The sequence below is a fragment of the Somniosus microcephalus genome, unplaced genomic scaffold (assembly GCF_052327205.1).
Source record: "Somniosus microcephalus isolate GS21.2 unplaced genomic scaffold, FLI_Smic_1.0 unresolved_chr7, whole genome shotgun sequence".
Taxonomy (NCBI): Eukaryota; Metazoa; Chordata; class Chondrichthyes; order Squaliformes; family Somniosidae; genus Somniosus; species Somniosus microcephalus.
This window is the reverse complement of record NW_028225185.1, coordinates 11,874,510-11,888,379: the sequence shown is the minus strand read 5'-3', so window position 1 is coordinate 11,888,379 and position 13,870 is coordinate 11,874,510. Positions and strand designations below refer to the sequence as shown.

The 13,870-nt window shown below is 53.5% G+C and overlaps 1 protein-coding gene across 1 annotated transcript; it reads right to left on the bottom strand.

The window, feature by feature from the left end:
* Positions 1-374: 374 nt before the first annotated feature.
* On the bottom strand, positions 375-13,453 carry psmb4 (proteasome 20S subunit beta 4). The gene is made up of 8 exons (XM_085978651.1): positions 13,296-13,453; positions 9,775-9,981; positions 7,902-7,985; positions 7,108-7,170; positions 6,366-6,447; positions 6,142-6,258; positions 1,876-1,964; positions 375-583 (listed from the first exon to the last, which is right to left on the bottom strand). The coding sequence occupies exons 1-8, from the start codon at positions 13,433-13,435 to the stop codon at positions 571-573; spliced, it is 795 nt and encodes a 264-aa protein (XP_085834777.1). The 5' UTR covers positions 13,436-13,453; the 3' UTR covers positions 375-570.
* Positions 13,454-13,870: the final 417 nt, after the last annotated feature.

Below are 13,870 nucleotides of genomic sequence, written 5' to 3'. Positions count from 1 at the left end.
GGGGCGGTGCTGAGGGAGCGCCGCACCGTCGGAGGGGCGGTGCTGAGGGAGCGCCGCACCGTCGGAGGGGCGGTACCGAGGGAGCGCCGCACCGTCGGAGGGGCGGTACCGAGGGAGCGCCGCACTGTCGGAACCGAGGGAGCGCCGCACTGTCGGAGGGGCGGTTAAACCGAGGACCCATCTGCTTTCTGAGGTGGTTGTAAAAGGTCTTTTGGCCACTCCTTCGAATACATCACTAAAAACAGATGATCTGGTCATTATCACACTGTGTTTCCTACATTACAACAGTGACTGCACGTCTAAAAGTACTTCATTGGCTGTAAAGCGCTTTGGGACGTCCCGAGATGGTGAAAGGCGCTGGAGAAATGCAAGTATTTCTTTCTTTAAAGTTACTTTTATTTATTTGTTTATTTTCCCCCTTATTATAAAACATGTACAAAGCAGTAAATACAATGGAAAGATGGCTAGAGTTGCAGTAGCAAACTAACAAAGTCTTTTAGAGTCCGTCAGCACGGAGAGAAGTTTCTGCTCCCGTTGGTTCATCAGCTGTTCCGCGAACTCTTCGTTCTTCTACTCAAACCCGCTGAAATTAACAAACAAACGTAACTGTTGTAAGATTAGGGAGCGAGAGGCACCTGCTCCCCCCACACCGCGGCAGAGATGGTATAAGTACAGGCCCCAGTCGTCCACCAGGCAATACTCGATCGACACACACACACAGCCAGCTATTTCCCACCGCCTCGATGGTGCAGGCACGAGGCCGACAGCTGTAGGAGCCGAAGGTTGCCAAGAAGGAAGGGGGAGCGGGAATTACACTGGGGGTCGTCACTGGAGCGATGTGAAGGAGGGAGGGAGGGAATTGTCTTCCTCCAGTCAAGGCTCTCTGCTAAAGGCATCGACCGGCGGGGAGGTGGAAACAGTCACCCTGGGCTAACTCGCACAAGGCCCCATTGCTCACGTTTGACCCCTGATGGTGAATGCTGGCCGGCTATTCGACTGTGGAGGGCATCACACCCAAGCCTAACCCCCCCCCCCCCGCCCCAAACTCAGCCAGAGTCAGTGTATAGCGAAGCGGGAGCCGAAATCTTGTGTGACCCTCCCTTCGCTGGGCTAGGGCATCGAGGCCGACAACCGTACCTCCGACTGCTGTTCGGCAAACTCAACCCAACACAGACCGTGGAGCAAACCCCGGGGATCTTCCTGGTGTTCTTTAAATTCACTCCTGGGATGTGGGCAAGGCCGGCATTTATTGCCCATCCTCTAATTGCCCCTTGAGAAGGTGGTGGTGAGCCGCCTTCTTGAACCGCTGCAGTCCCGTGTGGTGAAGGTGCTCCCACAGTGCTGTTAGGGAGGGAGTTCCAGGATTTTGACCCAGCGACGATGAAGGAACGGCCCGATATATTTCCAAGTCAGGACGGTGTGTGTGTGACTTGGAGGGGAGCTTGGAGATGGTGGTGTTCCCATGCGCCTGCTGCCCTTGTCCTTCTAGGTGGAGGGTTTGGGAGGTGCTGCCGAAGAAGCCTTGGCAAGTTGCTGCAGTGCATCTTGTAGATGGTACACACTGCAGCCACGGTGCGCCGGTGGTGGAGGGAGTGAATGTTTAAGGTGGTGGATGGGGGGCCAATCAAGCGGGCTGCTTTGTCCTGGATGGTGTCGAGCTTCTTGAGTGTTGTTGGAGCTGCACTCATCCAGGCAAGTGGAGAGTATTCCATCGCACTCCTGACTTGTGCCTTGTAGATGGTGGAAAGGCTTTGGGGGAGTCAGGAGGTGACACACTGGCCGCAGAACACAACTCCAGCAGCCATGCTCTTGAAGCCTCAAAGCTATTGTGATGGCTCGTATTTCCCGACCCCCGCGTTCCATTCCAGCGTTTACCTGATCATGTGCGCTATTTCCCAGTTGGTCTCGGCGGAAAATGGCCCCTCGATTTCCACGCCAGCTGCGGTCACAGTCGCGATCTGGTACTGCGGGGCAAACAACATGAACTTAAAAGTTACGTCGCTGCTGCGATGAGGAAATGTTTTTTTTTTTTTTTAAATGCTCTCAGGAATAAAATGAGAAATAAATCCCCTTGCGGCAGACGAGCCTGGAACCAATTAGCAGGGAAACCATTTAAAGGGAAGTCAACATTCAGCACTGCCACCAGGCAGTCGCAGCAAGTCAGGCTCGTGTCTGGGCAGGCAATCGCCCACGGTGCAATCTCCCACAATGTTCTACACTGACTGCTCGCACAGATCACTTGCTGCCTGAACTCCGAATTTGACATTAAGATTTATTTTAATTCATTTCATAGAATCACACAGCACAGGAGGAGGCCATTCGGCCCATCGTGCCTGTGCCGGCTCTTTGAACGAGCTCTCCAATTAGTCCCACTCCCCCCTGCCCTTTCCCCACAGCCCTGTGAATTTTTCCTTTTCAAGTATTTATCCAATTCTCTTTTGAAAGTCACTATTGAATCTGCTTCCACCGCCCTTTCAGGCAGCGCATTCCAGATCACAACAACTCGCTGCGTAAAAAACATTCTCCTCATCTCCCCCTCTGGTTCTTTTGCCAATTACAGGAAACTTTGGTTTATCCGGAGGTTAACTGTCCGGAATGCTCGAGCCACCTGCAAAAATCAGGAGCCGTTTCGTTAGGTTTTTTTTCTTTTCGTTGCTTTTTTTCCACCAGTCAGGCTCTGCAAGGTCTCGCTGAAGCTGTTGCTAAGCTAGAGATGCTTGCAAGGTACGGCCGACTGTTTAGAAGCTGTTGCTAAGCAACAGGGTTTGTTGCCAGATACGGAGCTCTCCGTATGTTTCAACATTAGCGCTGGTTTGTCCGGCAGTTTTGATGGGACGGCAACAGCTCGGTCCCGTCGGTGCCGGATAGCACAAAGTTTCCTGTACCTTAAATCTGTGTCCTCTGGTTACCCACCCTTCAGCCACTGGTACCTGTGTTTACTCTTATCAAAACCGTTCATGATTTTGAACGCCTCGATTAAATCTCCTCTTAACCTTCTCTGCTCCAAGGAGAACAAGCCCAGCTTCTCCAGTCGCTCCACATCACTGAAGTCCCTCATCCCCTGGGACCATTCTGGTCAATCTCCCCTTGACCTTCTCTGCTCCACGGAGAACAACCCCAGCTTCTCCACATAACTGAAGTCCCTCATCCCCTGGGACCATTCTGGTCAATCTCCCCTTAACCTTCTCTGCTCCAAGGAGAACAACCCCAGCTTCTCCAATCTCTCCACGTAACTGAAGTCCCTCATCCCCTGGGACCATTCTGGTCAATCTCCCCTTAACCTTCTCTGCTCCAAGGAGAACAACCCCAGCTTCTCCACATAACTGAAGTCCCTCATCCCTGCTACCATTCTGGTCAATCTCCCCTTAACCTTCTCTGCTCCAAAGGAGAACAATCCCAGCTTCTCCAGTCTCTGCACAATAACTGAAGTCCCTCACCCCTACTTGCTCTTGGGATGTGGGCAATATTGGCGAAGCGGCATTTACTGCCCACTCATTCAATGCCCCGAGGATATGGGAGACTCTGCCATGTAGTCTGGGAGTGGAGTCAGCAGGTGATGTGTCCCTTTCTTTAAGAAGCTGCCAGTTGTCACCGTTGGTTCTCCTGGTGTTAGTCCACATATTACCAGCCCCGTTAACTTGGCGCAGTGGGATCTGAACCCGGGGCCGCTGGGCCAGTACCACAGCCACTGGGCTGCTGTACACCAATGTCCCCTTTAATGTTTTTTTTTGGGTTGCGCGTCTCTCCGCCCCCATTGTGAAGCCAGCAAGCGACCGCGCAGCTCAGCGGGAACATTGCTGCCGCTAACCCCAAAGTGTCCCAGAGGCAGCGACGTCGAGTTAGCGAGTGAATCTGAAATCACGCACCTTAGTTTGTTCGTCATCTCGGTCTTGCGTTCCGGACACCCCCCCCCCACCCGCCCGTCTTCTCTGCCGCCCTTTTAAGACCACCTCTAAACCCATCTTTTTGACCCGGCCTTCAGTCACCCCTCCCCGTGCTGTTCCCTTCAGTTATTTCCGCGCGAGGCACCGAGCCTCGTGCGACACAGGCACGCACTCTCTCTCTCTCTCCCGGGGGGGTCCGACAGCAATCGGGGATGGGGAAGCGCAGGATCCCCAACTCGCCAAACCCGACTGCAGCAGCTCGGCTGGGTCGGCACAAGTCCAGGATCCAATGGGGATCCTCCCAGGACTGCGCGGCTTCAGTGCTGCACTGGCCGGTGGGTTTGCCAACGACTCAGAAACATGGCAAATGCACTATAATGTGGATAAATGTGAGGTTATCCACTTTGGTGGCAAAAACAGGAAGGCAGATTATTATTTGAACGGCATTAGATTGGGAGAAGGGGAAGTGCAACGAGACCTGGGTGTCCTTATGCACCAGTCGCTGAAGGTAAGCATGCAGGTGCAGCAGGCGGTTAAGAAGGCAAATGGTATGTTGGCCTTCGTAGCGAGGGGGTTCGAGTGCAGGAACAAGGATGTCTTGCTACAGTTGTACAGGGCCTTGGTGAGACCACACCTTGAGTATTGTGTGCAGTTTTGGTCGCCTTATCTGAGGAAGGATGTTCTTGCCATGGAAGGAGTGCAGCGAAGATTCACCAGGCTGATACCTGGGATGGCAGGAATGACGTACGAGGAGAGATTGGGTCGATTGGGCTTATACTCACTGGAGTTTAGAAGGATGAGAGGGGATCTCATCAAAACCTATAAAATTCTGTCAGGACTGGACAGACTAGATGCTGGAAGGATGTTCCCGATGGTCGGGGAGTCCAGAACCAGGGGTCATAGTCTAAGGATAAGGGGTAAGCCATTTAGGACTGAGATGAGGAGGAATTTCTTCACCCAGAGAGTGGTGAACCTGTGGAATTCTCTGCCACAGTGGGCGGTGGAGGCCAGTTCATTAAATATATTCAAAAAAGAGTTGGATATATTTCTTAAGGCTAAAGGGATCAAGGGGTATGGGGAGAAGGCAGGGACAGGTACTGAATTTGGATGATCAGCCATGATCGCATTGAATGGCGGAGCAGGCTCGAGGGACCGAATGGCCGACTCCTGCTCCTATCTTCTATGTTTCTATGACTCCATCAAGTGCCAGAACTAAAGCAGCAAGTGGACTGAACTTGGACGGCAGTACTGCTTCTGTCATTTACACCTCCTCTCGACCCACCTTCTGTTCCTTTTACTTGTCCCATTCCTGTCTCGCACGGACAACTCTCATCATTTATTACCTGGGAAAGGGTATTAAGGGATACAGAACCAAGGCAGGCAGGTGGAGTTAAGGCACAGGATCAGCCATGAGCTAACTGAATGACAGAACATAGGCTATACGGCACAGAAACAGGCCATTCGGCCCAACCAGTCCGTGCCGGTGTTTATGCTCCACTCGAGCCTCCTCCCGTCTTTCCTCATCTAACTCTATCAGCGTCACCCTCTATTCCCTTCTCCCTCATATGCTTGTCCAGCCTCCCCTTAAATGCATCTGTACTGTTTGCCTCAACCACTCCCTGTGGTAGCGAGTTCCACATTCTCACCACTCTCTGGGTAAAGAAGTTTCTCCTGAATTCCCTGTTGGATTTCTTGGTGACATCTTATATTGATGGCCTCTAGTTTTGCTCTTCCCCACAAGTGGAAACATTCTCTCTGTATCCACTCTATCAAAACCTTTCCTCATTTTAAAGACCTCTATTAGGTCACCCCTCAGCCTTTTTTCAAGAGAAAAGAGCCCCAGCCTGTTCATCCTTTCCTGATATGTATACCCTCGCATTTCTGGTATCATCCTTGTAAATCTTCTCTGCACCCTGTCCAGTGCCTCGATATACAAGCTCGAGGGGCCGAATGGCCTCCTCCTGTTCCTATTTAATCTCTCCTGCCTTCCATCCTATCACAGACCTTCCCTTTTGTTCTTTCCTCCCCCGTTCTCTGCACTTTATATTAAAAAAAACCCTGAAATCTCCAACATCGTCCAGTTCCGATGCAAGGTCATCAACCTGAAACGTTAACTGTCTCTCTCTCTCGCTCTCTCCACAAACGCCGAGTGTTTCTCAATATTAAAGCTGCTCGTTTCTTTGGCAGTGTCCTCAGCTGCTGTTGCCTACGTTAGCCCCGTGCAGCTTCCCCCCCGCTCCCCGCCCTGCCGTCTTACCCGGTTATAGGAGCGCGCGTCCCGGTAATACAGGACCTTCAGGCAGCGCTCAATCAGCCGTCGCGCCTCGTCTTTCGAGATCAGCGCCTGGCTTTCAGTGACTTCCCGCATCAGGGGCTGCGGAAGGGGAAACAGCAAGAGTCAGCACAGGGGCGGAAGGAAGCAACGAAACAAAAAATGAAAATAAATCGCGGGCGCGCCGTTGGAGGAAAGGCGGGGCTCACCTGCGCCAGGTACGCCCCGAAGCCAGTTGCCACCATCGGAGACTCGTAGGCAATGCCGAGCTTGTCCACGTAACCGAGGAAACTGTGGAAGAAATTTGGTAGCAGTTGATTTTTTTATAAAAAAATCTCTCCTCCGCGTCCATTCGAGCATCAGCTTTGACCACTGACGAGTTATCGGCACATGGTCGTCAGGGACCGATCCCCGTCTCACTGGCTCCCGGACCTGCGCACTGGCACTTGAGCCCATAGTCCGGCACCGAGGGAGCGCCGCACTGTCGGAGGGGCGGCACCGAGGGAGCGCCGCACTGTCGGAGGGGCGGCACCGACGGAGCGCCGCACTGTCGGAGGGGCGGCACCGACGGAGCGCCGCACTGTCGGAGGGGCGGCACCGACGGAGCGCCGCACTGTCGGAGGGGCGGCACCGAGGGAGCGCCGCACCGTCGGAACCGAGGGAGCGCCGCACCGTCGGAGGGGCAGTCTTTCGGATGAGACATTAAACCGAGGTGGATGTAAAAGATCTGGTTCCCTTCACTTAAGGACATAAATGAAGCAGTTGGTTTTTAAGGACAATCCCACGGTGACAGATTATTGGATTCAATCTCACAACTTGGCCACGGTGTGGCTTGACCTTTCAACCCCCCGGAACGCTGGAGCAACCCCTGTACACAGGGCAGTTGCGAGTGTTTTGGGGGCCGGTCAGCGCGCTCTGGTCCTGCGTGTCCCCTTCCGTCCTTAGTGTTACCTTTCGCCATTTTTCATTCCGCCGATGATGACCGTATTCCACAGAGGGTTCATCTTACACCTCCTGCGAGAGAGAGAAAGAAAGAAAGGTTAGAACCAGACAGCGCAGGTTTGTAGCTCTAGGCCAGTAAGTATGGTCTCCTGCCCCCGCCTCAGGAAGCCTCGTTCTCGTGTGTTGACCAACCAATGCACTACGACAAACAAACATTGCGTTTAACACGGCTGCCATCTACAGCTTGTATTTATATAGCGCCTTTAATGTTGTAAAACGCCCCAGGGCGTTTCACAGGAGCGATTATCAGACAAAATTTGACACCTAGCCACATAAGGAGATATTAGGACAGGTGACCAAAAGCTTGGTCAAAGAGGTCGGTTTTAAGGAGCGTCTTATTAGGAAGAGAGGCGGAGAGGTTTAGGGAGGGAATTCCAGAGATCGGGGCCCAGGCTGCTGAAGGCACGGCTGCCAATGGTGGAGCGATAGAAATCGCGGGGGGGGGGAATGCGCGAGGGGCCAGAATTGGAGGAGCGCAGAGATCTCGGAGGGGGTTACAGAGATAGGGAGGGGGGGGTGAGGAGGCCATGGAGGGGGATTCGAAGACAAGGATGAGAACTTTAGAATGGACCAGGATGGCTGGACCAGGAGCCAATGTAGGTCAGCGAGCAGTGTGTGAACACTGGCGTGGCTGGAGACACTCAGCTACTCCGCTGTGAGGGAGAGGGAGCCAGGATGTTAGCGCCAGATGATCGGGCTTGGCGGTGAGGCCCTCCGTGGTCGACCTGCCTGCCAACACTCACCTGTTGTACATGACTCTGGTCAGCCAGGAATGGATCGCTTTCGGACTGTAGCTGTGCCCGTCTCCAAGTAGTTCTTCATCAATCCTAGGGACAAACGCAGGGAATTATAGACTGTACAGCACAGAAACAAGCCATCTGGGCCCAACTGGACTGCAACGGCATTAATGCGCCACACCAGCCTCCTCCCACCCATCAGCATATCCTTCGATTCCACGCTCTCCTCCTTCCGGATAAGAGAAATGAGTTCATGAATTCGCGCCAGTACTGCTTCTCCGTCATGCTTTAGTGACTCAGCAGGGATTCCATCTGCTCCCGAGGCCTCCTTGTTCTTCAGTTGTCGGATGGCCTTTTCAGCCCCATGCCAGGCTGGGGTTGTGCAGAGATGGTGGCGGGTAGCATGCTGTGGGATGGAGTTGAGGACACTCGTGTCGAAGACAAGAGTCTCGGTTAAGGAGATCTTCGAAGTGCTCCTTCCAGCGGGCACTGACTGCCTCTCTGTCCTTGATGAGTACCTCTCCGTTCTTGGCCTGCAGTGGGGTAGGGCCTTGGGTGCTTGGGCCGTAGGTGGTCTTGACTGCACTAAAGAATCCACGCACGTCGTGGTTGTCGGCTAGTTGCTGGATCTCCTGCGCTTTCTCCACCCACCATCTGTTCTTTAGGTCGCGAGTTTTTTGTTGGACCTCAGCCTTCAGGCCCGATACGGGACTCCCAAAGCAAGCGCACTACTCGGAGCTCCGACACGGCAAGAGAGCCCCAGGTGGGCAGAGGAAACGCTTCAAGGACACCCTCAAAGCCTCCTTGAAAAAGTTGCAACATCCAACACCGACACCTGGGAATCCCTGCCCCAAGACCGCACAAAGTGGAGGAGAAGCATCCGGGAAGGCGCCGAACACCTCGAGTCTCTTCGCCGAGGAGCAAGCGGAAGCCAAGCGCAAGGAGCGCACGTCAACCCAAGCACACCACCCACCCGCCCCTTCAACCACCGTCTGCCCCACCTGTGACAGAGACTGTAGGTCCCGCATTGGACCCATCAGTCACCTGAGAACTCATTTTTAATGTGGAAGCAAGTCATCCTCGGTTCCGCCTAAGAATATCATACTTCTATTCCTTTCTCCCTCGTGTTTATCCAGCTTCCCCTTAAATGTATCGATACTATTCGCCTCAACCACTCCCTGTGGTAGCGAGTTCCACATTCTCACCACTCTCTGGGTAAATGTGTTAAATGCGGGATGCCCGTGGACAGAAACCCGGCCCAGGCTAACCACACGTTGGGACTGATGGTGTCACTGGACTCAAGCCATTCAGGTCTCAGTGTTTAATTGGAGACTGTCTATAGACACCACTGCGGCAGCCAATGAGTTGGAGGCGGGGACTTACAGCAAACAATCCATTTTACTGCAAAGAGTAATTACTCAGCAAACAGAATCTATTTAAACAGCGCAGTCTACAGAATCTATTTAAACAGCGCAGTCTACAGAATCTATTTAAACAGCAGTCTACAGAATCTATTTAAACAGCGCACAGTCTACAGAATCTATTTTATTTTTTAAAAAGACTATGAACTACAGCAAACAGAACTCGTGACCGAAACTGTAGCAAAGTCTCCCACTAAAAGCAGGGCGCGGAGGATAGCTACACAACACGAATTACGTGCGTCAGACCAATCGCAGTCGCTTACGGCGGCGATTGACGGGGGGGGGGGGGGGGGGGGGGGTGATTACACAATCATCTCGATCCCGGCCGGGAACAGCGGTGTCACTCTTCGGCAGCCATGGGTCTGTACTGCTGCTGCCGTGCGGTCTGGTCTACCTCGCGAGGACGCACCGACGTCGCGCGGGAGTTAACCGGCAATGCCGTCGCACTCCTCACTTACATCATCTGCTCGATGGCCTGCTTGAGGTACTGGTAATCGGCGTAGTCGCCCGAGGCTCCCAGTATGGTGTTGCCGTTGACTTTCATCAGCCGGGATATGTTGCGGAAGCGCGCCATCGAGCCATAGGAGCCCAGCATGTCGGCGGCCAGGACGACGCCCCCGTCGAATTTCACCCCCAGCACTGAGGTCCCCGTCACCATGGGGCTCCTGCAAAAAAAAACACAACAAGGCCACGTTAGGAACATTGCAACGGGACAGGAGGCCATTCGGCCCCTCAAACCCATTCATTCAATTTGACCACGCCTGAATGGATCGCAACTCCATCTGCCCGCCTTGGTTCCGGGACCCTTACCCACAAAAAAATCGATCAGTCTCAAAATTTGCAACTGACACCCCCCGCCCCTCAACAGCTTTTGGGGGAGCGAGTTCCAGATTTCCACCACCCTGTGTGCGCTGCGAGAAGGATGCTGAGAAACTCAGTACGATTTGGACAGGCTGGCGATTGGGCAGATGCAGTATAATGTGGATAAATGCGAGGTTATCCACTTTGGTGGCAAAAACAGGAAGGCGGATTATTATCTGAACGGCAATAGATTGGGAGAAGGGGAAGTGCAACGAGGCCTGGGTGTCCTTGTGCACCAGTCGCTGAAGGTAAGCATGCAGGTGCAGCAGGCGATTAAGAAGGCAAATGGTATGTTGGCCTTCATAGCGAGAGGGTTCGAGTACAGGAACAAGGATGTCTTGCTGCAGTTGTACTGGGCTTTGGTGAGACCACATCTTGAGTATTGTGTGCAGTTTTGGTCACCTTATCTGAGGAAGGATGTGCTTGCCATGGAGGGAGTGCAGCAAATATTCACCAGGCTGATACCTGGGATGGCAGGAATGACGCACGAGGAGAGATCGAGTCGATTGGGCTTATACTCGCTGGAGTTTAGAAGAATGAGAGGGGATCTCATTGAAACTTATAAAAATCTAATAACAGGCTAGACAGACTAGATGCAGGAAGGATGTTCCCGATGGCGGGGGAGTCCAGAGCCAGGGTCACAGGCTAAGGATAAGGGGTAAGCCTTTTAGGACTGAGATGAGGAGGAATTTCTTCTTCTTAGGCAGTCCCTCAGAACCGAGGATGACTTGCTTCCACATTAAAAATGAGTTCTCAGGTGACTGATGAGTCCAATGCGGGACCAACAGTCTCTGTCACAGGTGGGGCAGACGGTGGTTGAAGGGGGTGGGTGGGTGTGGGGTGCTTGGGTTGACGTGCGCTCCTTGCGCTGCCTGCGCTTGGCTTCCGCTCGCGGCGAAGAGACTCGAGGTGTTCGGCACCTTCCCGGATGCTTCTCCTCCACTTTGTGCGCTCTTGGGCCAGGGATTCCCAGGTGTCGGTGGGGATGTTACACTTTTTCAAGGAGGCTTTGAGGGTGTCCTCGAAGCGTTTCCTCTGCCCACCTGGGGCTCTCTTGCCGTGCCGGAGCTCCGAGTAGAGTGCTTGTTTTTGAGAGTCTCATATCGGGCATGCAGACAATGTGACCCGTCCATCGAAGCTGATGAGCGCGGTCAGAGCTTCGATGCTGGGGATGTTGGCCTGAGCGAGAACACTGACGTTGGTGCGCCTATCCTGCCAATTGATTTGCAGGATCTTGCGGAGGCAGCGTTGGTGGTACCTCTCCAGTGCTTTGAGGTGCCTGCTGTACATGGTCCATGTCTCTGAGGCATACAGCAGGGCGGGTATCACTGCTGCCCTGTAAACCATGAGCTTCGTGCCGGGTTTGAGTTCCTGGTCTTCAAACACTCTCTTCCTCAGGCGACCGAGGGCTGCACTGGTACACTGAAGGCGGTGTTGGACTTCGTCGTCGACGTCTGCCCTTGTTGACAGTAGGCTCCCGAGGTATGGAAAGTGGTCCACGTTGTCCAAGGCCTTGTCGTGGATTTTGACGATCGGGGGGCAGTACTGTGTGGCGGGGGCAGGTTGGTAGAGGACCTTTGTCTTACGGATGTTAGTGTAAGGCCTATGCTCTCGTATGCTTCGTGAAGGTGTTTACGATGGTTTGGAGTTCCGACTTCCAAGTGAGCGCAGACGCAAGCATCGTCTGCATATTGTAATTCGACGACAGAGGATGGGACGACCTTGGATCTGGACTGGAGGTGACGGAGGTTGAATAGTTTCCCGTTTGTTCTGTAAATTAGCTCCACTCCAGTGGGGAGCTTACTGAGGGTGAGATGGAGCATTGCAGCAAGGAAGATCGAGAAGAGCGTTGGTGCGATGACACAGCCTTGCTTGACCCTGGTTCGTACGTGAATTGGGTCTGTGGTGGAACCGCTGGTCAGGATCACAGCTTGCATGTCATCGTGAAGCAGGCGGAGGATAGTGACAAACTTTTGAGGACAGCCGAATTTGAGGAGGACACTCCATAATCCCTCACGGTTGACAGTGTCGAAGGCCTTTGTGAGGTTAAAGAAGGCCATGTACAGTGGTTGGTGCTGTTCCCTGCATTTCTCTTGTAATTGACGTGTGGTGAAGATCATGTCCATTGTGCCCCTTAGTGGGCGGAATCCGCATTGCGACTCTGGGAGGAGCTCTTCGGCCACTGGGAGAAGGCGATTGAGGAGGATTCTTGCGATGACTTTCCCTGTGGCAGACAGCAGGGAAACTCCTCTGTAATTACCGCAATCGGACTTGTCACCTTTCTTGAAGATGGTCACAATTACAGATCCCCTGGCATGCTCTCCTCCTTCCAGATAAGAGAAATAAGATCATGAATTCGTGCCAATAGTGCTTCTCCGCCATTCTTTAGTGCCTCGGTGGGGATTCCATCTGCTCCCGAGGCCTTGTTGTTCTGCAGTTGTCGGATGGCCTTTTCAACCTCATGCCGGGCTGGGGTTGTGCTGAGATGGTGGCGGGTAGCATGCTGCGGGATGGAGTTGAGGACACCCAAAGCGTGGTGAACCTGTGGAATTCTCTACCACAGAAGACAGTTGAGGCCAATTCATGAAATATATTCAAGAAGGAGTTAGATATATTTCTTACAGCTAAAAGGGATCAAGGGATATGGGAGAAAGCAGGGACAGGGTACTGAATTTGTATGATCAGCCATGATCTCATTAAATGGCGGAGCAGGCTCGAGGGGCCGAATGGCCTACTCCTGCTCTTATCTTCTATGTTTCTATATTAGGGCAGGTGATCAAAAGCTTGGTCAAAGAGGGAGATTTAAGGAGCCTCTTAAAAGGAGGAGAGAGAGGCGGTGAGGGAATTTGTGATGCCCCCCTTAGCCAAACAGCCGGTGAGTTGGGTTAACACTCGGGGGGGGGGGGGGGGGGTGGGGCTACAGCTTGTGTGTGTGTGGAGCAGTTGGAGGAGGAGAATACCCACCTCCCAAATAAAAAAAATCACGTCCAGAGGAGGGGGGGAAAGAGAAAGAGAAGTGGCCCCATTTTGTCCTCCATCTTGGCCGGGCCACCATGAGACAGCACTGAGGCCTACAAAACCTCGCCCGGTCCGACCACCCGCCTTTATTCATACTCACAGCGTGTGCCGCACCGGCCCCAGCTGACTGCCCGGCACCGAGTACAAGCTGCCCGGCGGTCCCCCTCCTCCTCCGCCGCCCCACATTCCCAGTGCCGGCCCCAGCTCCAGCCCCGGTATCAATCCGCTCGCCGCCGCCATCTCACCCAGACTGAGAGCTTCCGGCTCCCGGCTCAGCATGTCCCCGCCTGGGGCTCCACCACTCCCTCCCCGGGGGGGATCACCACCTACTGCACAACACCAATTCTCACCCCCGCATCCTAAACACCTCACCGCCCCCCACAGCACATTATCTCAACATAATCCGTGTTTGTAAATCACACTTTCTGCATACTGAGCTGCTTATTCTCATTTTTAGCACGTTATTAGTTATTAGGATTACCTTCCCAGCGAATGGTGCAGTCCCATCCCCCCGTCAATCAAACTCGCCAGGGCGCACCACTCCACCGGGGGATCACCACCCACAGCACAACACCAATCCTCACCCCCCGCATCCCAAACACCTCACCGCCCCCCACAGCACATTAGCTCATCATGATTCCCGATTTTAAATCACGGTTTCCGTAAAATGAGCCA

Excerpts from the sequence above, each read along its gene's own strand:
- psmb4 (XM_085978651.1), bottom strand. The coding sequence starts at position 13,435 with ATGGCGGCGGCGAGCGGATTGATACCGGGGCTGGAGCTGGGGCCGGCA. Across the intron at positions 9,982-13,295 it reads GGGCCGGTGCGGCACACGCT|GAGCCCCATGGTGACGGGGA; the intron begins GTGAGTATGAAT and ends TTTTTTTTGCAG. Across the intron at positions 6,448-7,107 it reads GGAATGAAAAATGGCGAAAG|TTTCCTCGGTTACGTGGACA; the intron begins GTAACACTAAGG and ends TTTCTTCCACAG.